Below are 26,302 nucleotides of genomic sequence, written 5' to 3'. Positions count from 1 at the left end.
TAATGAGATGCCTCTTGTTTAGTTGGAATTTTCAAATGAGAGAGTCGAAAAAGTTGTATATCCATGAAAATATGATTCCACGTTTTATGAAAAAATATTTTTCATGAAAAATATAGAAAAGTTACTTTCTCATGAGCTAGAAATATCTCCATTTTTATTTTTTCTAAAAAAACCCTTCAAAGTATTAAAGACATAATTTTTATTAAGAATATTTCCATTTTTATTGTACCATCTTATTTCTTCTGACTTGGCAGGCTATACCTACGTAAGAGCTATGGGCTCATTCGGTTCACGGGAAAAAAAGAGAAAAAGTGTGATCAACGAGAAAATAATGAGATGCCTCTTGTTTAGTTGGAATTTTCAAATGAGAGAGACGAAAAAGCTGTATTTCCATGGAAATATGATTCCACGTTTTATGAAAAAATATTTTTCATGAAAAACATAGGAAAGTTACTTTAAATATCTCCATTTTTATTTTTTCTAAAAAAACCCTTCAAAATATTAAAGTTATAATTTTTATTAAGAATATAATAGAAAATATATGTAACTTTTCCAAACACGTGGATGATCAATCAAACATAAACACTCTTAAAATCTGTCACTTTTCCATTGTCAACCAAATATGCCAAAAGTATTTTTTCAATCATTCTCTTTTTAAAAATCTGTTTCTGAAGAACCATATTTTTTTGAGAAAAAATTTTTTCGCGAACCAAATAAATTCTATATAAATATTAAAAAAAAAAAAAACTAGAAGCGTGAAACCACGGTCCTAGATAGTTGTGGATCGGAGTTGTATCTTTCGTGCAAAAGAAGGATTCACCTTCCTTCCCGCAAATCCACCGTTGGATCCCAACCGCACAGCTCTCAAAAAGCTCCGAGCATCATCTGCACACTTCTCAAAGCGACCCCAGCGGGCGGATTCGCGCGAAGAAGGGGAATCCTTGGCGTTTCCCAATTGAGTAAAACTTGGGATTTTCCGACTCCATCGAAACTTCTAGAGCAAATCTATGTTTATGCTTCCTTAATTCATTTAATAACCTAGAGATAACGGGATTTTATTTACGACTGATTAATGATATATATAGACTAAGATATGCGGCTATATGCCCTGCTAGACTTAATTCAAATTTTGAATCTCACATAGACGTTATAGAGTCGATATGTTACATTATAATTCAAAATTCAAATTGGGCTGACTTGCGCCCCATAGTGTAGCTGTTACGGATGAATGTATTATTGGATCTTTGTGAGGTGCTAGTATAGGTAGGCCTTTATTAGACAAACTTTTGAGGCCGTTACCGGGCTCTTTGAAGGACCTAGGTCCAAGATCTCAGATAAAGCATGTGAATTAGAATCTTCATTTCACTAGTTATCTACTTCTTCTTCGCTCTCAATTTTTCTTTGCTCACACCTAGAGGTGGCAAACAGGTTGGGTTGGGTCAGAGCTGTGTTGGATGCAGGTTGAGTCAAAAATTCGTCAACCTAAATTTAACTTATTTATTAAACGGGTCAAATTTTCAAATTTGAAGCAGGCTTGTTTATTAAATAGATCACTCGACCCGACCCATATAACCCATTTATTAAATAAGTCAAGACATGTTACATAGATTAGATGGGTTTCTAACTAGTTAAATAGATTTTAAAGAAGTTAAAAATGTTAAGCTGGTTGGTTTAAACACGTTAGAAATGGATTAAGCATGTTTCAAATAAGTTAAATGGGTTTTAAAGAGGATAAACAAGTCAGGTCATAATCTATTTAATAAATAGGTTTAGATGGGTTGGCCCATTTACAACTTAAATCTTCTTATATTAAACCCAAACTTGCTTAAAACGAGTCGTTCACGAGTCGAATTGAGGAGTTGCGTTATAAATTGCCACTCTTGCTCACACTGCTTTCATTTTCTCTCCTTCTCTTTATTCTCCTCCTCATGGGCAACTAAAAGAAGTTATTAGGTTAGAAGCTCATTATATCTCAGGACGATATTGATCGAATACTTGCATAAAAGGATGATTTCGTTCCGAAGGCAGTGTTCCACCACAGTTCGTTTTAGGCATGCATTTCATTTTTTCTTTTTTAAAAATTTTATTTATTTAATTATTTGCAAATTTAGCAATTTTTTTTGCATAATTACTGGAACAATCTCCAAGTAGGTCTTTCATAAATTTGTGCAAATATTATTTCAAACTTATGCAATTGTCATGTAAAACTTATTTTATTATGCAGGATCTTTGTTATGATGCAATAGAAGAGGTTGGATTTGTTATTTAGGAGATGATGGGCACGCTATCAAAAAGACCATGATGGTTGGACTATTCTTTTTTTGTTCTCTTTTCTTAATTTTTTTTTTTGCTGAGACTTCAGATCAGAAAAAATGGCAGTCAAAGGTTACAAGAGGGTAGGACACCATAAGAGAGAGGAGAAAATGGATGGTGCTCTGGGATACGCTGAGAAGGGCAAGGAGGGTGAGAAAGAGGTGGAAGGAGATGCGAAAGACGATGGGTTAAGGAAATTGATGGTTTGGCAATAACGACGGTCACCGAGAAGGAGGAGGATGACGAAAAGAGAGAGAGGATGGTGATGAGAAATCAGAGAAAATGATGAAAAATGGAAGGGTTGAGGGAAAGAATTTGTGTTTATCAACATGGCATTTGAAAAATCCAAATTCAAAATATCAATGACATTTTTGTTCGAGCATCAAGATTTTTTATCATGATATAATAACAAAAAAAATATTGAATTAGATATTAAAAAAAGTGGGTTTAATTTTTCTACAAATTCTTCATTTATTATGCAAACAGAACTCCCTCATAAGCATTAAGCATTGACTACTTTTGTCCGCGATTCTACATGATATGCTTATCTTTTTGATTTTTTGTATAAATACCCTCTTAAATATCGAATTTTGCACGAAAATCCTTCCAAAATTAATATTTGTATGAATACCCTCGTAAAATACTTGTTTTGCTATGCTATTCCTTTTTTTTTATTTTTGTTTTTGTATACGTGCTCACGCCATCTAATGCTATTAAAAAATTAATGATTTCAAATTAAAAATAACTAAAATACCCTTAATAGGAAGATGTGCAAAAATAAACGTTTATAAGGCAATCGCGATGGAGGACAAAATAATAATTTCAAAATTTTATTTTATTTTTAATTAAAATAAATATGATTTTTATTAACGGTGTTAGAAAAATCGTTATATTAGGAGCATTTGTGAAAAACAGTGTTTTATGATAGTATAAAAATAAATATAAATTTTAAAAAAATATCTAGATAGATTTGAATTTTTAGAAGATTATTTATTTTAAAAAAAATCTTCCATTTCTCCCTCCCTCCCGAGTCCCGTGCATTGCACGAGCTCTTTGAATACCCTTCGGTGAGGCATGTCAAGAACCATGAGCTCCAAATTTTCGAGGCACGTTCCACACACGTGATAGTCGGGTGTAATACAAACTCCGAAAGGAAGCGTATCGGCGAACCTAACTTGATGACACCTGTCCTGGGTACGGCCTAGGAGGAGGCCCTGCAGCCCAACTGACTTCCAGCTCCAAAGACGAAGAGGGCGCGCAAAATGGCGGGCAAAATTCCGTTCATTCAATCCTTCTCTCCATCCCCTTGAAGAACCGAGCGGCACTTCCATCCCCATCCAAAGCCAGGCATGGTTTTCCTCCAGCGCAGCGCTCCTCCCAATCCTCGCAAGAGGCCTGCCCCTCTCCCGGGACCCCAACCCGCCTCTTCCGCCCTCCGCGGCGACCGTAGCCCCCCTCCTACTCCTCCCGCCATCGGGGCCGCCGACCCCAGGAGCAGCAGCGCCGGCAGCAAAGGCAAAGGCAAGGCGATCGGAGGAGGAGAAGAGGGGGACCAGCGGCACATCGGCACCATGATCTCGCTTCTCGCCGACGCCGGATGCACCCTCTGCGTCCCCCACGACGGTCCTCCCTCCCTCCCAGCCGACCCCCACAAGCTCCGCCGCCACCTCGAGAGCCGCCTCTCCTGCGACTCCTTCCTCCTCTCCCATTTCCTCTCCGGTTTCTCCTCCTACGTCCAAAACTCACAGAACCTCCGAAGGTACAATCTTTATTCCCTAATCGTCTTCCTCTCTTTTGCTTCTTTTAATATTAACCTACTTTCCTTTCGATCCAGGGTTTTGATTCCGGCCTCCCAAGACGGCAGACCATCAAGAGGGGAGAGCCTAGTGAGGCTTCTCCTCTTGGTGGCACCAGTCCAGCCCCAGCTCCAGCAGCTGCTCCTTGAGAAGCTCCCAGAGTACTTTGATGCTGCCGCCGCCGGCCATTTGTCGCTCAATGATGACGTTGCAAGGCTCATCATCAACCAGTTCCGGTGGCTCGATTTCCTTGTTGATGCCGAGGGCTTCTCTGAGAAGCTGATGGAGGTCCTTTCCATCTCCCCTCCCCAGCTGAAGAAGGAGATCATTGGTTCCCTTCCGGAGATCATTGGCGACCAGAACCATGGCACCGTCGTTGCTGCCCTCGAGCGAATTCTGCAGGAGGACTCGGAGGTCATTGCGCCCGTGCTCGACTCCTTCTCCGATCTGAACTTGGATGACCAGTTACAGGAGCAGGTTTCGGAGCTTTCGCTAGTTCTTTATTAATCAAACTGCCATTCTTTTCTTTTCTGGGATCCTTGGTATTGCTGCAGTTATGAGTGCTCAATCCTTTCAGCACAGTTTTTTTTTGACTGAATTTTATGACCTTTGGTTGTTTATATTCTTGAAGGCCGTCACCATTGCCATATCTTGCATTAGAACGGTTGATGGGGAGCATACGCCCCATTTACTTAGGTTCCTACTACTTTCTGCAACCCCGACAAATGTTAGGAGGATAATCTCACAGATTCGCGAGCAAGTAAAATTTGTAGGGGTGGTTGATTCGCGAGCTGCCCGGAACAAGAAGCTTAAAGGCAAATCGCTGGCTGATAGTACTGAGGCCTCAATCCTTGATGCTTTGAGATCAAGTCTTCGATTTAAAAATGTACGGCATCTAGCTTGTTCAATTTAACCTCGGGTTTTCTATTTGAATATTGATTTATTGGAACCTTCTCATTCACTTTGGGTGCAGATCCTTTGTGAGGCTTTTCTGAAGGAGCTGAAGTCTATTGACCAGCCACGTGACCACAAGGTCATTGATGTCTGGATCCTTATGATCATATACGCGAATGGAGGCTCCCTGCAAAAGGGTGCAGAGAAAATATTCAAAAAGAAGATTGTGGATGGTGTCTTTCGTGAAGCTCTTTTTGGTCAATGTATTCATGGACACCGAGAATTAGTAAAGGTAAGGGGTTTTCTTCCCCTCTATTTCGATCCTCAAATAGCTCATTCCCACATAGAAACTATCTTTGTTCATGCTGTTCACAAGAGCTTACCTTCTGCATCTTTTGTGCATTCAGGACTACTTTTCATCATTTCTTTCAGTAACTGAGTACTTGTTGGCATGCAAAGAACAACAAGCAAGAGATTTTGGCATCTACCTGTACACATCACTCTTTGAAGAGTTCACTGATACTTATTCAAGACAAGAGGTAAATATTACCAACTTTCACCATTCGTACGTAAGGCTGGGCTGGATCTATCTTGCATATCCAGAAGCCCTATATTTTAAGGTTTGTCTTGGTCTCTTGGACACCACGACCATAAATTTAGCAAGGGAGGAATATACACACATTTATATAATTTTGCAAAATTAGTTAGAGATACGTGCTGTTTGTCCTACACATAACTGTCCAAGATGCTGTGGATGTGACATTATTTATTATTTCAGACTTCAGAAAAATGAATATATACTTACAGATATCTAAATTCTATTTTATGTCAATCAGGTTCTAGGTGCATTAGTCACACATATAGGTTCTGGGGTTGGTTATGAAGTTAGTTCTGCTTTGGAAACCATGATCTTGCTGACATCAAAGTACTCTGAGGAGCTGATCCCAATTTCTTCTCATATAAGCGGTATTTTGAATAGCCTAATTATAGCGTTATATGCAATTAATAGTACAACATGCACTTCACAAATTAGTGTCATCATGTTTTATGATGCAGGTGTCTTAGACTACTTAGACGGGTTTCATGAGGATAATCTTCACAAGGTTTTAAATCTTCTGATATTTTTCTTTTGAAAGCATGCTCTATTTCTCCACCAACTGATATACTACTGCTTTCCACATTGTAGGTCTATGAAGTTTTCTGTCATTTAGCATTATCCGCTCGCTCAAATGCTAATTCACTTGGCTCTAAAATTGGAAATGAGCTTTTGATGATTGTAAGGAAGCAGGTATGGGTAAACAATACATGATTCAGATGGCACTTTGTTCAATTGCATTCTCTCCTCTTTGGAAGTAGGAATGGTTAAAGGAATTTTGCTATACTTGTTTTTCTTGGTGTTGTCATCACCTACATGCACAGGTTAGCAATCCAGACAATAAGTACAGAAAGATGGGAATAATTGGAACTTTAAAGATAGTTTCTACTTTTGGGGATGTGAATGCTGCAACCAATTTCTCATCTTCTCAGGTCTGCTCATGTATTATTATGAACAAGCATCCTTTATAAATGTATGGATCCTAGAACGCGAGAATACTTTTCTTATTTATTATTACATATTTTTAGTATTACATATTTTTGATGCTTTACACAGATGTTTAGTTGATCTACTGTTTGGTATTTTTAAGCACTCTAACAGATTCACCAGCTTGACAGTACTTCTGTTTGCTCTCTGACTTTTGCCAAGTCAGCAATACCATTGAATTTTCATAGTATGTTTTCTTTAAAATTTGAACCAAGAAATAGAAAGTTTAGATTGCAAAAATGTGGGATATGAAGGCGTAGATTTTCCACCCTTTTTGGTGGAGACTTAATGTCCTAAGCCTGGATCAGTATAAGGCCCAATTGCCTCAAATGGCTTTTTCATTTTCTTGAATATCTTTATATACATTGGCATGCATGCACCCAACCATGAAGTGATATTTTCGAGCATCCATATAGTACTACATGTAACTTATGATAGGAATTTGAAGTTTCCCATCTTTGATGCTCTTCTCTATTTCCCATATGCCAACACCATTTATTATTTGGTTGCTTTTATCATGTAAGACAAGAATCCGAAATGGACTGGAGAAGAAATGTTCTATGTGATAAGGTTTATCATCAACACATGAAAGGTCACATTCTAATTTTATTTTCCTTATAAGTGAAGTATTCATCTAAGTGTTTCTACCTCTAAAATGAACCACCAGTTTCATGAACTACAGAACTCTCTGCTAAGTCTCAGTTATGACTGATGAACATTATGTATGGTAAAAGTAATGTTTTTCTCCTTAAATTACAGGTAGGAATAGAGCGACATACCTTCTAGATAATAATTGACTTTGGTTAGCTAAAGGAAACTTGTCTATAGTGCTATAGGAGGCTTTTCTTTTAATTTTGCTAACATTCTGCTTGAGGACATTGGGCATGTAGGGCATTCTTAACCACATATATGGTCTTGAAATGATTATTGGTATTTGAATAATAATTGAGGCAAGAGCTCTGTTGAGGTGCTTAGAGGATGAGCATACTTTGACCTTTTGAATATGTAATGCATACTGTTTTTTCTTTTTTTCTTTAAAAGTTTTGTAACAACCTAGGACCTCACTCAAAAAGACTAGCCAAAAGGTATTATTTGGATTTTTTGATTCTATATAAGTACCCAAGATCTACTCAGTGCATAACTGATGTGGGACTAAACACATGTCCGCATGGTCCTCACATACTTTCCCCGTTTAAGACATGGTGTCTCGCTAGGCCAAGGGTATAGATCCATTCAAATCCAATCACAAACACATAATCAGCCTGTGGTCAACCCAATGGACCTATGCTGCAGTGTCCCCTAGTTCACATGGGCCATAGGCCGGGTTTGCTATGATACCATTTTGTAACAACCTAGGATCTCACTAAAAAAAGATAGCCAGAAGATATTATTTGGTTTCTTTGATTCTATATAAGTACCCAAAATCTACCTAGTGCATAGCCGATGTGAGACTAAACACATAACTGCATGGTCCTCACAAGTTCTAACCAAATTTACAAAAATTAATATCTTTGAATCATGTGTTGACAAGAATTTTGCATCTTGCAAGACGTTCAAAATATCATAATGTGGTCTTTATGTGACTCCGAGAGTTATCCTTTTGAAAATGTCAGCGGATAGCATCCTTCTTTTTTCTTTTTTCTTTTTATTTTTTTCTTTGCAACTTTGTTAGTTCAATACATGTTTTTGAAATGCATACAAAAATGTTATCCTTTCTTCTCAATAATTCTGCACTGCTTAAGTCACAATCAACCATGACACCCCCAGTTTAGTTAACTCAACTCATCTATCTCAAACAAAAATTTCAGCAATCTAGTATCCTAGATGGTAAGTTGTTTGATAACTTGCGAAAGATTAAGAATCAGAGAACCGGATCACCTAGTCTCTCTCTCTGTCTCTTAAGACTCGGAATATAGTCTTAACTTAAAAGCATATCATCATTCTTTACGAAAAAAGGCATATCATCCTTGAACTTAGAGTGCTGAACTCTCCCTGGATGTACAATTGATGCCTGTAGAGGCCACCATGGTGTCACATGCTTTGTTATGCTTTGTGGGCTCGTTCCAACAGGAAAATCATGATATTGTCAGGTTTACTCATTTCTTAATCGTATATCCTGGAGGATGGAATTTCTGCTTTCCATTAAGAAAACAAAGAAAATTACAATTCTGATATTTGCACTGACAATTCTGTTGCACCTCGTGTATACAGAAATCGAATTGTGAAGAGGCTCTTGAACTGCTGCAATTGTCTTTAGACTCATGCAAATTGGAGACATTGCCATTAATCCTTCTATATGATGAACTGATTGCTTTGTTGGAGCATAGTACTCTTCAGCCGGCAATCATTGAGTGGTGTGTGGGTTTTTAACAATCTAAGCAATTTTGCCATGTACTTTTGAAGATTTCAATAGAAAATCTCAGTTTGGTTGTCTGTGAGATTTATCAAAACATATAATAATAAAGCATGATTCTTTGTAAAATAGACTTTGTTAAAACAGAAATGGACCTGTTTTTCCACCGAACTAACTTTGTGAGGCTTATGACCTGTCTGCTTTTCCAAAATATGCTTGTAAAAAGTAACCACATGTATTTTCAAACCTGGTTTAGTGAAACATGCAGTCCTGTTTCTGTAATGATTTGTCTGGTTATTCTTTTTCGAGTTCTGGATGTGATGTAGAAGAATAACTTTTATTGATAATTTTTGTCCTGTAGGATTGGCAAGCATGTTGGGGAGTTTGAGTCACTGTTTCTGGCTGATCTTGAGGGAGGCCAGTTACCCTTGAAGGACTCATCCAATGATATAGGAGGCTGGTTACTGGAACTTACACTATAATTTGCTTCAGCCATGAAATGCAATAAGCATTAGGAACTGCTATATATTCTGATTAGTGGGAGCAAGAGGCTCAACTTATAATACACTTTTTTCAGTTTCAGGAGACTTATGGATGAATTTGGATGGGGATCTATCTCCTTTATGCCTGAATATCTTGTCATTACTTTCCTCTTCCTTGCAACAGTAATGATTTACCTTCATGTCTATATGATTTTCTTCATTAGTAGTTTCACTTTAATTATATCCCGCAATTCAGAACATATCTCTCTCTAATGTTGATAATTGTTGGTTTCAGATGTTCATCCTCTCTGCAAATTCTTCCTTCTCAGTTTTCATTATTATCCTCTGTCAGTAATGATTTCTTCGACCTTGATATAAATTTTAGACTTTGAAGGATTAAAAAAAAACAACTTGAACTCATTGTTTCCCTTTCTGTGAAAAGATCGAAAGGTTGACAAATCAAGGATCTCTTGGTGGAATTGATGCCCTTCTTGGCTGCCCTTTGTATCTTCCTTCTCCTCAGGTAAGATGCATGGTGCTCTAGCCAGATAATCATCTTTTCATCGAGTTATTTTGTCTAACACTATCATAATTTTAAGGATTGTAGCATGTTGTTGATTTCATAAGAGTATTGGATCTTTTTTAAATAAAAAATACCTACATTGTAAGATCAGTTTGAAAGAATCACAGGGACACAATCAACAAGACCTATTCCACATATTTTTTGTTTTTTTCCCAAGAAGAAAGATGGGAAACCCCATCAATTGATTTCATGAAAATTGGAATGATATTTGTGGTTGGTTTATGGACACTAGTTTGCAAATGATTCCTATCCAACCTTCATATGCGGTGGAAATTGCTCCAAATCCCCTTGCGCTTCTTCTCACTGTATTGAGCTATAGGTTCCACCAAAAGGATAGGGTTTCAAGGTAGAGCATAATTTCTCCAACTACAAATTGTGTTGTGGTGTTGGTTTCAAGTTTCAACTACATGAGTGTAGATACTGTACTTGTCCCCCCACACCCCCCCCCCCCCCCCCCCCCCCCCCGCAGTGTACATACTATGGCTCACATTTTAGCAATCTCACATTTTAGCTCATCTGGTTAATTCAGGTCATCTGTTATTCACTTTCTTATTCTTTCTTCTTGCAAGCTCCTATGAGATGGTTTGATTGCACACTAGCATTTTGCATCTCACATGGATTTATGCACATATGATATGTTTGCTTCTTTTTGCTATATCTTCATCTACATGTTTGATTCCTTTTTTTGTTGCTAGCCATTATTTCCTTATTTTTGTTTGAAGAAGTTAATGGAGTAATACCAATGCTTTATAAATTTTGATTAATGCAAGGAAACACTTTTTGAGTCCCTCTACAAGTTGTGTTCATACTAAATTCTATCTTATCTGCACTATCCAAAACTAAACCTATTAAAAGATCTAGTTAATAATTCACATGCATGTCTTAATCTGGTGCTTAAACATGCAAGACCCATCAAAATACTACATTTGATTTGTTGGAAAAGATAGAATAAACCCATAAATATGATATTGAAACTAGAGTGGAATTGGATCTTACTGGTCACTAAAGTAGTTACCTCCTCCTCAAAAGCTAGTTACTTTCAAGAAAGCTAAAAACTACCATTGAGGAAACCATAGGTCAACCAAAGCTATATTTTGTGGTGATCTCATGTCAAATAGCCAATGCCAAATGTATAATAACTTTTGATGAAGTCAAGAACTTGGATCATGTAGCAAATTTTCTACTATTATGATCCTAGTGCTCATCCAAAATGCTAGTAGCATAAACAGAACATATTGGAGCATCAATGTTCTTTGGCATTCCAAAATTGATCATCTAATTAATGTATCAAGTTTATCTTTGTTTAAAGATGTCAGGTTACATGCCTTCTTTTTTATTTGTTTACTTAGTCCCAAGTGAAACTTTAGTGTATGGAACAACTAAAAGGAGAGACTTGAGTCACGAGTTGTATGGTATGAGTTTGCGTTGTTGAGAAAGAAAGTTTCTCTCTTTTCTCTTCTCTCTCTCTTCTTCTCTCCAATGCCTTCTTTTCCTCTCTCTCCCTTCTCTGTTTTTCCTTTCTATTCTTCCCTTCCTTCATCTTGTCCTTTCTGTTAGTCAGTTGAAATCTGAAACATATCCTAAAATAGACGATTGGTCAAGACCAACCTTTCCTCTTTAATCCCCAACAACACGGAGCAGCGCCCAGGAGGTAAGCTACTCCCATTATATGAAATGGGTTCAACGTCCTATTTTGAAACCCGTGGAAGAAGAGGATGAATCGAAATATAGCTGCTATGCCAAAACAGGGTGCAAAGAACCTAAAGCCCTTCTTTCTTTAAAGTTCCTCCTAGATATATGGCTTAACTTACATACCCGGGCCCGGCTCAACATTCTTGGATCAGCCCGACCCTCACTCTGCAAGCTCATTAGCATCCTGGTATTGTTCTAAAATGCCAAACCGTTCCCAGAGTTAGGATGGTAGTGCCTTGGTACTATACTGACTTGAGACAAAATTGTTATGGGGCTCAGTAAAAATATTTTAAACATTGGTTCATCTTAACCCCACTATTCAATGTTGATAGTGGTTTGGTGGTTGGGGTTTTAGCGACCTTTCAACTAAGATGTTCCATTATGCACATGTAACGTCTATGCAAATCCTTAAGTGAGAAGCAAAAGAAAAAATTTATGTGCATGAAGATCATATTGTATAATTTAGTTGTGGAGATAAGATAATGATGCTTGAATCACCAAAAATCATTTGTTGTACTACTTGCAGAAGGCTAAGAAAGCCTCTAACAAACTCTAAGAACCACATATTGTCGGCTCTCAGCTCTTATTTTCCAATACTAGGAGCGGTCGTAGATGCAGGGAAGCAGATATTTTAAGAACAATTGAAGAAAGAACTAACTTTGAAAAAGGATGCAGGTTGAAGATTCAAGCAAATTTTGAAGGGGATGCATTACCCTAGGTAGAAGATTCTAGTTAGTCACTAAGTCTCAAGTGCCATATTTTCATCCACAACTAAATTAGGTGCGAGAAAGTCCTGCCAGAAGACCTAGACTGCTAGATAGTTGATTGGTAGGATGGGAACTTGCCTCGATGGTAATGATTTTTTCTTTCCTTTTTTCTTAATAGAAGGGCTCATGAGCAATGAACTACACAACGGGTGGTAGCCCTCTGCCAAGTATCCCTAATGCCCAAATCTGGTGAAGGCGGGATTTCAATCCTAGGTCACTTGGTCCAGTTGTCAAGGACCTATCGGCTTTATAAGCTGGCACCTTTTGATCATGCATTTCAAATTTTTTTAAGGACTTGGATGGATGTAGATTGAAGAGTAAAAAGACTATCTAATATAGAGAGCTGTAATATCCATAGGACACAAGATGTAAAACCAAGAAATTATTCCACAGTAAAGCCAAAAATGTTATATACAACAATGTTGCAAATGTCAGTAATGCCAACATGTCGTTATGTGCCTCTAAGTGATATTTTTCTTTTCTTTTTTAAGGGAATGCACCCTAAAATTTTCAATTCTAAAAGTTAAGAACTACATCAAGTGGTAACAAATGCTTGAACCATAATTTTACCCCCTACTTTTACATGGCTTTTGCGTCATATCTTGCATTTTTATATTCTGAATTTGAAGCATATTCCTCACACACAAAATACTTCTTGTTAATGATTTTTGACTGCAAATGTGCATATAGAGGTTAACCTACTAAAATCGGCAGATGTCATCCTACACCCAATGCTTCCTATTAGTACCTGATTATTGTTGGTTATGTTTAATATTTGTTGTAATTGCTGTCCCCTGTCCAGAAATATGAATTTTGTGCCATTCATTGCTGGCATACTTCTAAAAATTTTGAGACATATGCGCACATTTTGAGATGATTAAAACTGTTATTTGAGTTAATGCATTTGGTCTGCATATTGGCAATTTTGCCAGTATCTAGTTGGAGCTCATTGGAAGAAGCTGACAGGAAAGAAGAAAAAGATGGTGTGCTTCTCACTTTATTATGCCATCAATTGGATGAGGGAGTTGGTACGCTTTCACTTCATAGCATCATCATTTCCTAGTGGATCATGTTTTTGTGTTACTACTCTTTTTGTATTTGCAGCTTAATGCCTTTAGCACCCAAGTTGCTGGTAGAGTTGACTGTATAACGCAGGCTACAAAGGATGAGACGTTGGCAAAGTTACTGAAGCGTTTAAGAAACCTGGTGTGAGTATTGGTATTCAACTGACGTCGTTTGGTTTTATTTTAAAGCAAGCACCTAATCTTTAGTTTCTTATGGAAATGCCCCTCAGATACTGACCACAGAGCCACTTCTGAAATTAGAGCCTATAAATTCTTTATTGGTCGAGGGTAGTTGTCATAACCATCTAGTTTATCATTTCTAATGTCATGCCTATGATAATCTATGCTATAAATAATTATGAGATTTTCTTTTCAGAGAAGTTATACCTAATCTGGAAGTTGGGGTTCATGAAATTCTGAAACAAACTTGCTCCACCTCGTATATCATAGTGCTGATTAGTTGTCATAACCATCTAGTTTATCATTTCTAATGTCATGCCTATGATAATCTATGCTATAAATAATGTTTAATTATGAGATTTTCTTTTCAGAGAAGTTATACCTAATGTGGAAGTTGGGGTTCATGGAATTCTGAAACAAACTTGCTCCACCTCGTATATCACAGTGCCGATTGCTATTCTTTCAGTCTAGATAAAGTATTACAAGAGTTTTGCTCGGCAAAGAAAGTGGGCCAGTTACACTCAAGTGTCTACAAAGTTAAAAATATCAAGTTAGGGTTTTAGTCTCTATCTACTTAGGGTTTGCATTCCTTCTCATTTATTTATTAGAATTATTGGTGTCTAAAAATCAGTTTGAGAGCCAATCACAACCTCAATTAAATGTAAGTGAGTTATATTGTAATTGGATAATCTGGAACTGAGACTGGGAAGTCCATTTGTTGCTAACTAAATTTTTTTTTCATTTCTCGAGATTATGCAAAATTTATTTCAGGCCCCTGGTGGAAGTACTCAGATCGTTGCAGCAGTGCTGCAATGTGGTTTCAGATTGTCAGGTAATTAAAATTTTGGGAAGCTGTAGGGATTGTCACCTATAATGTGGGTGAACTTTATGAATAAAATTATTGAGTTTGCAGATATAATGATGAAAAAGGTCGGTAATATTTGTCCACCAAAGAGGAAACCAATGGAGCTAGCATTAGGAGATGACCAAAAACTACAACTATATTAAAGTTGGGGGAAACGAGATTAGAAATGGAAGAGGGACAATGGTGATAATATTTTGGAAGTATAGAAAGTGAATGAAAAACAAAGAGCACTTCAGTATTAATGTAGGTAATAATTAAGTTTGCATATGTGAGAAAACCAGGTTAGGAGTAAGGGTGTGGCTAGGCCTCAATTTAGCGGTCTTGGCTCGAATTGCAATGTTGAGGCTCAAGCTTGGCCCCGGCCAGTGCTTGATTGGAACTTCTAAACAGAGCCTAAGCCTGGTTAATCTGGCTCATTGTATTATAAATTTAGTGATATTGACGTGATGAAACTTTGATATAGTTATATATACTACTTTGTTGTGTGCAGTATCTTAAGTTTGTGACTTCTTGTATCTCTTAACACTTTTTAATGAATAGGGATGCATTATTGAGTATCCACAAAAGAGCCATTTATATGTTATAACTTACACAGATATTGGGCTAATTAGCCAACCAACCCAACTTAATTACCAAACACCTTTGTTGCATGGTCTCAGGCTCATGTTTCGGGTATTAGTGTTTGTCTAAGCATCAGATCCTTAAATAGCCTTATCCAAGTACATTGAGAGCAAGGGTTGGGACATATGAATGAGGCGAGATGTCAAAACCTTAAATCAATAGCAAGTTAAAGAGAAATTGTTGTTTAGTGATGTTGGGTAGTTGCAAATTCATCAGAATTCTGATTTCCCAAAAGAAAAGAGTTACTGAAATATGAAGGCAATTATGTTATGTGGGAATTGGGATATAACATTCTACACGTGCTGGTGTTTATGTGTGTGCGTGTTGAATGTGAAGGATTAGTCAAAATGCATCTAAGCAAGGTGATGCGATTTCAAGATAAATATTACTTGGATGAAGTAGGAAAAAAAGGAAAGTGCAAGTGAAACTAGAAATGCAAAGATAAACATCAGAATGCCCAATAAGATGAACAATGAGTTCAGAGAGTCTAAAGGTAAATGAATACGAAAGCAGAAAAGGTTACTGTAGAGAGAATATTTTGCATTGGAACTTGACAAACATAAAAGCTTAGAGGGGTATAACATTCTCAGAAAAAAGGGCAAAATAGGCATATCATTTATTTGGGTTTATGTATGTATCCTTTTTTATCTGTGTGAAGCACAAGAGAGATGGAGAGAATGTCTGTAGGATGTGCAAGGATATCCACATGAAGATGCTAGTAAATTGGAGGCTATGACAACTGAACTAGAAAAAGTAAAATAGGTTTGAGCGGGGGTTGAAGAAACATATTTAGTACAACACAAACTCCAATTCAAGTTTGAAAAGTAGTATGATGTAGAAAGTTAATTTGTCTAGTGAGTCTTTTCTTGAGTTATCAATGAGTAGCTGATAAAAGATACAGATAATAATTAAGAAGAGCAAAGGAGAATATATAGAAGATAAATTGGAATGTACAGCAAGGCTAGAATCAGCTATTAAATTAATTATTCAACACCAAAAAAGTTCACCAATGACACAAGCCATGCCATGCTGGTTTTTGGCATGCTTGGCTTGCATTGTTACCATAGCATGCCTAAGTACTGGGAAATTGTTGGTGTTGTGCCCCTGCTACTTTTCTGATAGGACATCAACATCATACTCATTGTGCTGAGCTGATGACCACTTAAATTCATGTGCTTTCCCTGGCAATTGACTGAAAAATGCTACATCAAAGTGTAGAGCCTGCAAAAGGTTTTTATTGAAATGGATAGATCATATGGTATGTTACAAAATTGAGGTGACTTTGTGTATAACAAATGAACTGAAAAATTAAATGTATATATTATATTATGAAGGATGCGTATAAAGTAAGGAAATATATGGCAACTAGTTATGAGTAGGGGTGATAATTTATGGCCCGACCCACAACCAATCCGAGACATGGGTTCAGGTTTGATTTAAATGAGTTTTAGTTGTGCATGGCTCAACACGATTTAATCCATTGGATGGGTTAGATTCAGGTTTAGAGTTCTAACCTGTCTAACCTGTTTCAACCCTTTTAATAATTGGGTCAGTCTACATGGTTACAAACCAACCTGCTTAAGCCATTTAAGATCCATTTAACCTGTGTAAGACCCCTTTAACCTATTATCACAGACTTCACCCGATCCAACCTGGTTATTAAACGAGTTATGCATGTCGGGTGGGGCTCCATGTTTGACAAACAGTTTGGGTTTGGTTATGAATTTCTGACTCATTTAAAAAACGAATTAGATTTGGGCTGACAGACTCTCACTAATATATGTCACAACAAGACCTGAACCCACCCAACCTACCCATTTCCACCCCTTGTTATGAGGCATGGGTCTAGTTTTCTATTTCAAGTCAATATGAAAATGTTAGCTTTAAGACTTTACCATCTTAAAGTTAGCTAGATGGATTAGCTAAAGGTAATCTTTTTTGAGTGGCTACTTGGTACATTAGTGGAATTCATGTGGCTTGCTGTCTCTATATTGTCTATCTTATCAATCATGTGATGGTTTCATTTATATTTATTTACATACATATCAAGATGACTGTAATATATTAGCATACCATTTGCCTACAGGTTTATATTTTCTACAGATAAATTGACAAGTTTCTTCAGATAAATTGATTATTTATGTTCATTTCCTAGGATTTCATATGAGTTTTAATGAGCTTTTAAGTATGTTGAAAAATAACATGGTAAAATTAGAAAAGTTGTTTTATCATCTTCATGTATCCATAATTGCCAATTGCATGCTATAAAGGAAAATAGAACTTCAAAATAGTCACATAGGCGCCTAGCATGACATAAGATGTCTCTTGCTAGGTAAGCTTCAAACTAACCAGTCTTTAACTGTAAGTGTTGACCTGAATTAAAACATTCTCATCTTCTAGATGTATTCAGTCTTGTGTCATTATATTGCTTATATGTCAATCATGGTACTTGTGAAAATCTGATCGACCTAGTTTGTTTCATGCAGTTTAATGGAGGGCTTACTGAATGCTTCCCTGAAGTCTTACCCTCTATCTTTACCTGAACTCCACTATTTTGTGGAGAACTCTGGATCACCTCTTTTAAGCAAGCATGATTATTCAAAGCAACAGGAAAAAAGAAGTGCAGAAAACACTTCTCCAAACAAGAGAAAACGAAAAAGAGACTTGAATTCAGAAAAGCTGGATCCCGATGGAAAGCTCAAGCAGCCTACAATAATGGATGCACTGAAAAGAGCAGGTGCAATTATAAGTCAAGATGCCTCAAATGGGAGTTCTCCAGAACCATCATCTAAGGTGAAAATATGCTGTGATCATGAGGCCATGGACTCTAACGAATATGGGCTTGTGGATATATCGGCAGCACCATTGACTCTGGAATCACAACGATTCAAATTCAGACCTCTAATTGTTGACTGCCTCTCTATGTTAACCTTCTCTGAGGTAAGAATAGCTGGTGATAGTTTTTAAAGCCATATTCTACTAAAACATGGCCAGTAGTTTAACTGTCCACATGGAAGATTACCTTGTTTTCTCACTATTTTTATCTTAGTGTTAATGAATGATTGCATGTATGCTTGTTTGCTGACAACTGTAAATGAGGATATATTTGTGCTTACACCATTGACGTGGACAATAAAGAATGCTATGAGCAACTATGATGTGGTAGACAAGGAGATGGGTGTCACACAGCAGTACAGATATAGGTCTTTGGCATGATATATTCCTGAAACTTGAATAAGGTAAGGCATGGGATATATATTTCTTTTTATATATTGCACATCAAGGTTAGTGAAATGGCTGCCAAAATGGTTAGGCAGTCTTTCAAGTGGTTATTGAGTACCAAAACGTTTAGACAGGAAACAAACTTTTAAGTAGCTATTTAATCCACTGAACCGGTTAGTAGGATCTGAGAGTTGGGTTAGAAACTAAATATGTAAATATTTAACTCATTTTATACAAGGTTAACCTCTCTTATATGCTGTTAAAGATAGCGATAACACTTGCCTAGTTTTTTTTTTTATATACATATATTTTAAAAATTTATACTATATAACATGATTGAACCGGCCTTTTATTTGATATTGCTGTTTCTGGGAGGACTCGTAGCCTGAACTTTGCTAAATGTTAGCTTACCCAACAAGTGGGAAAAGGATTTCTGAATAACCCTCATCCCTGTTGTGACCCCTGTTCTCATGGTAAATGATTTATTTTGCAGCCCCATTGATGAAGTAAGGCCTTCCTTCTCTCTTTGGTAGCTTGACATGTGATAGCTAAGCCACTATTGACATGGTAAGCAGCCTTTTCTGGTAGCCCCACCAGAAGGTCTCCCTTCTCTCCAATTCATTTTGCAAGCTCCATATCTTCAGCCTTCCCTACCTCTTACCAACTAATCTCACTTGCTATCATAAACTTTTGTAGAATACCAAAAACACAACTTTTCTTCCTTCTGTTTTCATTTTCACCGTCCACTCCATTGGCTTGTAAGCCTAATATCTGACCTTATTTTCAAGAAAAGATTTTGTTCATCCTAAATATCCATATCTCACAGTGGGATGTTTTAGACTGTGTTCCTGCAAGACGTGTGCATGAATGGAACTTCATTGGCATGTTTTAGAGTGTGTATGCAATCAGGCATGGATCAAGCTTTTTAGGCCCATTTTTTCCCTGTTAGCTTTTAGCAGACTAGTTCGGCAAACCATGGTCGGTGTTGCAAAGTGCTTTAGCAGCTTTAGCTGTCATATATTGGATAGAATGCAGCCTTCTGAACTAATATGTTGAATTTCCATGATCTGAGAAGGTGGAAACTCAGAGTATATGGTGTGGGCTATGTATTATAATTCCTGTCTTCATGTGGCTCATTTGAGATCGCTAAGGACCACACCCAGGGGGCCAATCAAGCCATAATACATCACTTCAGAATGCTGCCTTCCCGCTAGGAATGCAGCTACATCATTCAGAGTGCAACTATTTTAAGTTCAAATCATATGTTTGATTGATTCTATTAGTCATTGGATGTTGGGTAGCAAATGTACCAGATTATATACATCTGAGACATGCAGTGAAGTGCTGAGCTCTGAGTTTGATAGTCACCTTCAGTTCATTAAAATATAATCAGGGTCCTTTGGTCCAGGTAATTTATCTGTAAGCTGAGCTGGTAGCCGCGTTTGCATATTAATACAACTGTGATAAGTTACATAATATGACAGAAGCATTATGTTTTGAACAATCTGTAGTTAATTTAATGGACACATATTGAGTCTATATTTTCTTATATTGCAGACCCGAGATTCCTGTTGTTCTGACCCTGCAGCTGAGGTAGCCTTCTATTCATGTTGTATTTTGGCGTATTTGTCCTTGCAAACACGTGAGATTGACTCAAGTCTAATGCTCTAATGCTTATTCTCTGTTCTAGATGCCATTGCATCTGTACCTTCTCCGAGACTTTCACAACAAGCTGGATTGTTTAAATCCTCCAAGCAAACAGTTTGCAACTGCTTGCTTGGCAAAGGCTCCACCTGGTTGCTGCAGAATAAAAACAAATGAGTTTTTGAGCAAGACTAGACCAGTGTTTAGAAGCCTAAGGAGACACTTAGATTGTGCGCTTTCTATGCTTAAAGATGGTAAGATGCTATTAGTATTTCAAAAATTCTGGCTACTTGTGTCTAATGTCATGCAGTATAATCATTATGAGTGACAACCTTGTAGGTTTTGAAGCTTGCCAAGATCATTGGAAGTCTCACTCCTCCTCTGCCGGAAACCCAGATATACCATATCTAGTGGTTTCAAAATCTTCTGTTGCTAGTTCTGTGTTTAGAGAGGTTCTTTGCTGCTATAGCAAGGTATTTTTTTCAACTTTTCATTCTCAACTCTTCTTTTATGAGGATTACCTAGTCATTTATTTTTCCTCATTTTAGTGCAGTTGATAAGCCTTCCAGACATATTCCTTCAGACAAATTTGCCAATTCTCAGGGACTTGTTAGAAGCTTTCCAACCAGTTGAAACACTAGATCATTTCTTTTCAGGGATCCAACCATTTCCATCACCTGGGCACATAGATTACTTGTATTGTGGTGTATACTCATTTTTTGAGGGTGTCATGAGTACAGGTAACGACAATTTAATCTTTTTCCAGATTTCTGTGCCACAAAATTGTGCCGCTTATAAGTTGCAACATTGTAAAAGGTCTTATTTTGTGCAGCACACTCATTCTCCTTCTTGATAGCATCGGAAGTCTTACTAACTCTGCAGTCAGTTGTGAGCTCAATTGCTATGCTACTTGATAAGTGTTCAGAAGGAAATGGGAAGAACATGCATGTGGGATGCTCTCAGAAAATTCTTCCTTTTTTACAGAGCAGGCTTGGGTTTTCTGCTCGTGAATTGTTAGTGCATGATCCGGGTAGTGAGGATACTGAAAATGGATGGAAGAGTAAAGTAAGGAAGCAGTTAAATTATTTTGCAATTCTTAATCATAATAATAGACAAGGATGCCAGCTTAAGTGACAATTGCTCACAATTCTTATCTTTTCCCCTATATTCCCTTCCAGGGCGACATAATACAGAAGACACTGCAAATATACCTGAAAAATAGCAAATCCTCTTCTGATTTACTTGGAGAGTTAGCTTGCACAATACTGCCTCAGGTGCGTGCAAAGTGGTGGCCCTAGCTTTCTCATGTGGATGATAGATATAAATTTCTACCAAATGTTCTCTTCCACTTACAAGAACAGATGACCTTGTTAATATATATGCATCCTATATTTATATTTGATCGCTGTTTGTTTACAATCCTGGTGCAAGACATCCATCATAAGTTACTTGTTAAGGTCAACAAATTATGCCTGTCTAACGAAAATCAAGGTCAAAACTTCTAACCTAAGAAGAAAATATTTCGTGCTACAGGTCCCTAAATGCAAAACTAAGAACACACAGGAAACCACCCATGGGTTTCCAACATTATGCCCTACAATGTTTCTTACATGGTACCGTGTTCTAGTAAGTGCTTTAAACATCTTGCTAATCTATCATTCAGTTTCTTCTCCACTGGTCAGAATTTTATAGACCTTGGAAATGTGCAGCATGAAGAGAACCTTGATGTTCTAATCAAAATGGTGAGTTATGAAGCTAGTATGCGATTAAGACATCATTATGAGCACATCTCTGTATTTCAAGTTTGTCCTTTTTCTTTCTTTTAGGTCAAGGAGGTCAGATTGAAGACTCGAGCAGATGTTCAACAGGAAGATCTAAACAAGGTGTTCGTAAAGCTCCGCCAATCAGTGAATGTGGTTGTATCTTTGGTAACTATGTGCAAGGATCATGACAAGGTAACTATGTGGTTGTATCTTAGTTATCATCTATCTTCCTAAAATTACTTGTAATCTATTAGACCTTAGCCCTTAAGTGTCTTATAATAGCTCCATTGTTTGATTTATTTGAGACATCTTTATGGAAATGCTGACTGATAATGCATCCCTCAACGTATCATGTGCGCAGTTAGCTGATTGAATGGCCAGTTATAGCAGGAAGATACCTTTCCCTGTCAATAGAGCATATTAATTTTCCTTGCATACCAAATAGGCATGTGGAGATGCTTTGCGTATTTATATCACAAGTTCCTGTCACTAAATTGTCTAATATGTTAAAATTTTGGAACAGATAGTATTAATATGCTACTGAGAGCTAAAGTATTAACACTTACTAATACATAAAGTTTTTATCAATTAGTATTTCACAGAAAAAATCATACAATTAGATCAGCTCGTCATAGAAAAACTTGGGATTTGTGATCACCATGACAAAAGCCCTTCCATCACTACAAAAGCCCTTCCATCACTATTCAGTAATTTGAATACAAAATCCTTGAAGATGTAGATATTTGGAGATTAACTTGGACAAGGTAGTTGCCTAAATTTGAGAAAGCAAGTGAACACTTCAATTGCCATGACAAAATCTGCTAAGTTTGCGGTTATATAGTTGCATCAATGAAAAAAGAGTTAGATCCTTCATTTTTTTGAGAAACAAGGCATATGAAGTACTTATTGCGAGACAATAGTGAGAGATCCGATGTATTTTGATTGGGCAAGGCACCATGAGAGGTGACCTGTGCAATTGGTCTAGCTTGAGATATTTTGAATAAATTTATCGCTACAGCCTACACCTGCTTATACACCTGCAGAAGCCAATCTCAGCTGGCCAGTTATCTGGTTTGGAGTTTTTCACCTTGATGACCATGTTATACTGAATGTGCTTTACTAATCTGTTGAATTTATATGAAAAATGCTTTGAAGGTGCAAAATGTAAATTCTTAGGAATCAACATGCCATCTGATTTTTGTATATGGTGTACCGTAACAGCTTCACCTTGAATAGGTTTCATGTTAGACAGCTGATGCATCTCTGTTATCTTCAAGTGCTTCACGCTATATTTGGTAGTATGAATTTCTTTACAAATAATAAAACAAATGTGTCAAAAAAATACTGTCTATTTACTACGCTGTGGAATGCAGGTAGCTATGCATGCTATGGCAGTCAAGTATGGGGGCAAGTTTGTCGATATATTTCTTAAAGGTAAACAATCCAAATCCCCATAGTTTTTGAATAATTGATGGTAGGACACTGAATGATAAATATTTCTCCAGCATTTGACTTCTTACACGATCATTTCCAAGAACACAATGACATTATAATTCAAACGGTAAGATGCATCTTGCTCCCGCTGGTTGACAATGTCAAATCACCTTCAAATCGGACTTCTTTCTTGCCTTAATAATGTATTGCAGGTCAGAGAGCTTCAAAAGGCAACACGAATTATACAGACCCTGTGTTCTGAGGCTAAGGTATGATTTCATTTATGCAACTAGCTGTCTTTGACAGATAAATCTCTCCCTGTCTTCACTCCAATATCATTACTTTGCTAAGGGGTCAAAACGGACAATGGTCACAAGCAAGGTTCCTGCTACTAAGAGGTCTTTGGAGCGCTTTGTGTTCCATGTTAAGGCTTTGTTTCACAATACCTCAAGTGGATGCAGTTTTTGGATGGGTAGGTTCATAATCATATGGACAGAGGCACTTTTCTGTTTCATTTCCAGTATCATCCTGTCTCATCATATAACACATTTAAGCAATTGTGTTAGTGTGTGTTCATGCTTATCATAGTGCAGCTATATTACCCACTCAGCTTCAGAATAGGTGGTCATATATACTGAACCTTACCTTGTATCTAACCATCTTCTTTATGTCAGGCAATTTGAAACACAAGGATTTAAGTGGTCATGTGATAAGTTCCCAGGTGTATGACAATGGAAATGATGACATTAATATAGAAGCAGAAAATCCAATGGAGACAGAGCCTAGGGTTCCTGCTGATGATAGCAGCCAAGGAGATGATGGAAACTGAGTCTGATGTTCTAGAGCTAGTGTCACAACTTGAACTAAAGAGTAGATGTAAAAAAAATCCAAAACTAGAAGGAAGGTTTTCTATCTTAGAGATCCTTGGACCTTCTCATGTGTCTATTTTTTGTATATAAATCCTAACCATAAGAATACATACAGAATAGTTAATTGTTTTTGTTACCTTTTCTTTTTCCTGATGAAAATTGGCATCTGATAGTGTCCTTCATTTGCTTATGTTGTTCACAATCCATTTGGATAAGAGAAATAAAACGGTGTCAATCAAGCATTTCTATAGGCACATAGTAGACATAGCAACTTCCATAATTTCAAGCTTTTTCTTTTTTGTGCGTGCTCTCTTCCTTATTTCCTCTCCTTGGATTTTCCAAACACAGCATTTATCAGAAAACATCCTCTACAGGCACATAATTCAAACCACATCAAAGAAGAAATTGTTTCCATCATAATACAATGGGCCAACCTTACGGTAACGGATGCAGAAAACCTAACACATAAAAGCAACATGATGCAGGGCAAAAGGATCTTCCAATATTGATTCCATCAAACAATATGTTCGGATACAAATGCAAACCAAAGATCCATCAATCCGATAGTACAAATCTTCAGCCAAAAGCCCATAAAAATAGAAGAATAAGAAAAGGGGGGTCTTTCATCCGAGAGCACTGATATTGTAATGCTTACCAGAAGAACAATAAGCAGTGGATCCGCTAAACAGCCTTGGCGGCGGGAGGAGGTGGGGGAATGGGATCCAGGAGAGGCTGGGTCGGGGTCGGGGTCGGGATTGGGACGATGGAGGAATCGGGGTCGTAATTGGGGTCGAGGGCGCGATCGATGGCGTTGCGGCCTTTCTCCAGGCACGGTTTGCAGGCGATCTCGATGGTGATCCACCCTAGGATCACCGCCGCAATGGCGACCACCGCGGTCGTGATGGCTCCCATCCTTAAACTCTCTCTCTCTCTCTCTCTCTCTGCCTTGTCTTCTGACTGCGGTCTGGTTGGATGCTTTGCGGCAGTGGTTGGAAACCTGTGTGCATATATACCGGCAAGTAGTGTATCTCTGCTGAATATAATTCATTAACTCTGTGTTGTATATTTTGGTTAATTGATAACTATTACCCTCCGTTTGGGAGTTTTGAGTTTTGGGGAGAAAAGAAAAGAAAGAAAAACTTTAATGTGGAGGAAAAAAAAAGAAGAAGAAAGGAATAGAATGGAGTTTTCTTTCCTCTTGTTTGAAAGTTTTAGGAGGAAAGAGAAAGTACTTTCCTTTCTCTCATTTGAGAGTTTGGAGAGAGAAGAAAAAAAACATATCTTTTTAACATGTTTACTAAAATACCTTTATTATAAAAGGGGTATGCTTATAAGTAGAGGTGCAAATGGATCGGATCAGATCGGGTCATGAGTGACCGGGTCAGCTGAAAGTGCAGCTGTGGAGATGGAGCTTAGTAGAGGTGCAGCATATGGGTATACGGAGATGGAGATGACATATAAAAGGTTAAAACAAAAGATGCCCTAGGATATATTTGTCCTTTTAATTTAGTACTTCTTTAATTTAAGGGTAAAATAGGTATTATAAAAAATTTATTAAGTTTCAATTTCTTTCTACTTATGAGGGAAGGAGAGAATTGGAGCCCAAAATTTTTTCTCCTATTCCCTCCTTTTTTTTTCCTTTCCCTCCACTAAAAATCTCCCAAACATCAAAATTTTTAACTTTCCTTTCCATTCAATTTCTTTCTCCTTAATTCCAAGTTTTCAAATGGAGCCTTAGAGTAGGATGGGCCGGGTAATGGTAATTGATGTCTTTAAAAATAGACCGGACCAGCAAGCTGTCCAGTTTATATTTTTATTTTTTAAAAAAAAATAAAAAAGGAAAAATTCAAAAAAGGAAAAAATCTCAAAAAATAGGGAAATATAAACTGGCCCCCCTTCCCCCTTCCACTAGGGAATGTCCGATGCAGGTAGAAAGTTTCTCATACCCTCTCCACCAGCACGGGCGAACCCGCGTATGAGTACGTCATCCCAGCATCACCTCAGTACCAGAGGACCAGTAGCGCTCCCAACGAGCAAACCAGATGGGGGGCATCCGGTTCCCATATTTAATCGACACCCACGTGTTTCGAACCTAGGTCACTCCGTTGGAAACAAAGCCTCGTTACAACTGTGCTACCACCTCGGTGGTGAACACACACTCATTTATGATGAGGATTT

At 37.5% G+C, this 26,302-nt stretch overlaps 2 protein-coding genes across 9 annotated transcripts; one reads left to right on the top strand and one right to left on the bottom strand.

The window, feature by feature from the left end:
- The first annotated feature begins 3,351 nt into the window (after positions 1-3,351).
- LOC103705740 (fanconi anemia group D2 protein) lies at positions 3,352-24,378 on the top strand. 7 transcript variants are annotated; one of them, XM_088716516.2, is made up of 31 exons: positions 3,359-4,072; positions 4,148-4,586; positions 4,741-4,995; positions 5,083-5,295; positions 5,411-5,542; positions 5,840-5,969; positions 6,060-6,106; positions 6,190-6,291; positions 6,423-6,530; positions 8,797-8,939; positions 9,300-9,394; positions 9,516-9,603; positions 9,716-9,767; positions 9,863-9,943; positions 13,395-13,445; positions 13,567-13,670; positions 17,679-18,132; positions 19,972-20,007; positions 20,105-20,312; positions 20,398-20,531; positions 20,612-20,798; positions 20,891-21,123; positions 21,237-21,332; positions 21,592-21,684; positions 21,768-21,800; positions 21,885-22,013; positions 23,195-23,255; positions 23,327-23,382; positions 23,468-23,524; positions 23,607-23,727; positions 23,930-24,378. In XM_088716516.2, the coding sequence occupies exons 1-31, from the start codon at positions 3,663-3,665 to the stop codon at positions 24,082-24,084; spliced, it is 4,503 nt and encodes a 1,500-aa protein (XP_088572642.2). In that variant the 5' UTR covers positions 3,359-3,662; the 3' UTR covers positions 24,085-24,378. The 7 variants fall into 7 exon arrangements, 6 of the variants coding, with proteins under 6 accessions (XP_089785117.1, XP_088572636.2, XP_089785119.1 ...); XM_039114536.3 differs by having other exon boundaries at positions 3,362-4,072; positions 13,395-13,490; XM_088716510.2 differs by having other exon boundaries at positions 3,357-4,072; positions 5,840-6,106.
- Positions 13,664-26,283, bottom strand: LOC103705741 (outer envelope membrane protein 7). 2 transcript variants are annotated; one of them, XM_088716528.2, is made up of 2 exons: positions 24,780-26,283; positions 13,664-16,413 (listed from the first exon to the last, which is right to left on the bottom strand). In XM_088716528.2, the coding sequence occupies exon 1, from the start codon at positions 25,034-25,036 to the stop codon at positions 24,806-24,808; it is 231 nt and encodes a 76-aa protein (XP_088572654.2). In that variant the 5' UTR covers positions 25,037-26,283; the 3' UTR covers positions 13,664-16,413; positions 24,780-24,805. The 2 variants fall into 2 exon arrangements, with proteins under 2 accessions (XP_088572654.2, XP_088572651.2); XM_088716525.2 differs by lacking the exon at positions 13,664-16,413 and adding an exon at positions 19,713-20,214.
- Between the last annotated feature and the right edge of the window lie 19 nt (positions 26,284-26,302).

The sequence above is a fragment of the Phoenix dactylifera genome, chromosome 1 (assembly GCF_051530095.1).
Source record: "Phoenix dactylifera cultivar Ajwa chromosome 1, Ajwa_hap1_PhDact_Kaust_v1.1, whole genome shotgun sequence".
Classification (NCBI taxonomy): domain Eukaryota; kingdom Viridiplantae; phylum Streptophyta; class Magnoliopsida; order Arecales; family Arecaceae; genus Phoenix; species Phoenix dactylifera.
The sequence above is the reverse complement of the archived record's forward strand: the minus strand, read 5'-3'. Positions and strand labels throughout refer to the sequence as shown.

Bases quoted from the DNA above. Each gene is read 5' to 3' on its own strand.
- LOC103705740 (XM_088716507.2), top strand. From the start codon at position 3,663: ATGGTTTTCCTCCAGCGCAGCGCTCCTCCCAATCCTCGCAAGAGGCCT. The intron at 5,543-5,839 runs GTAAATATTACC...TATGTCAATCAG, and splicing joins ATACTTATTCAAGACAAGAG to GTTCTAGGTGCATTAGTCAC. The intron at 9,944-13,394 runs GTAAGATGCATG...CAATTTTGCCAG, and splicing joins TGTATCTTCCTTCTCCTCAG to TATCTAGTTGGAGCTCATTG.
- LOC103705741 (XM_088716528.2), bottom strand. From the start codon at position 25,036: ATGGGAGCCATCACGACCGCGGTGGTCGCCATTGCGGCGGTGATCCTA.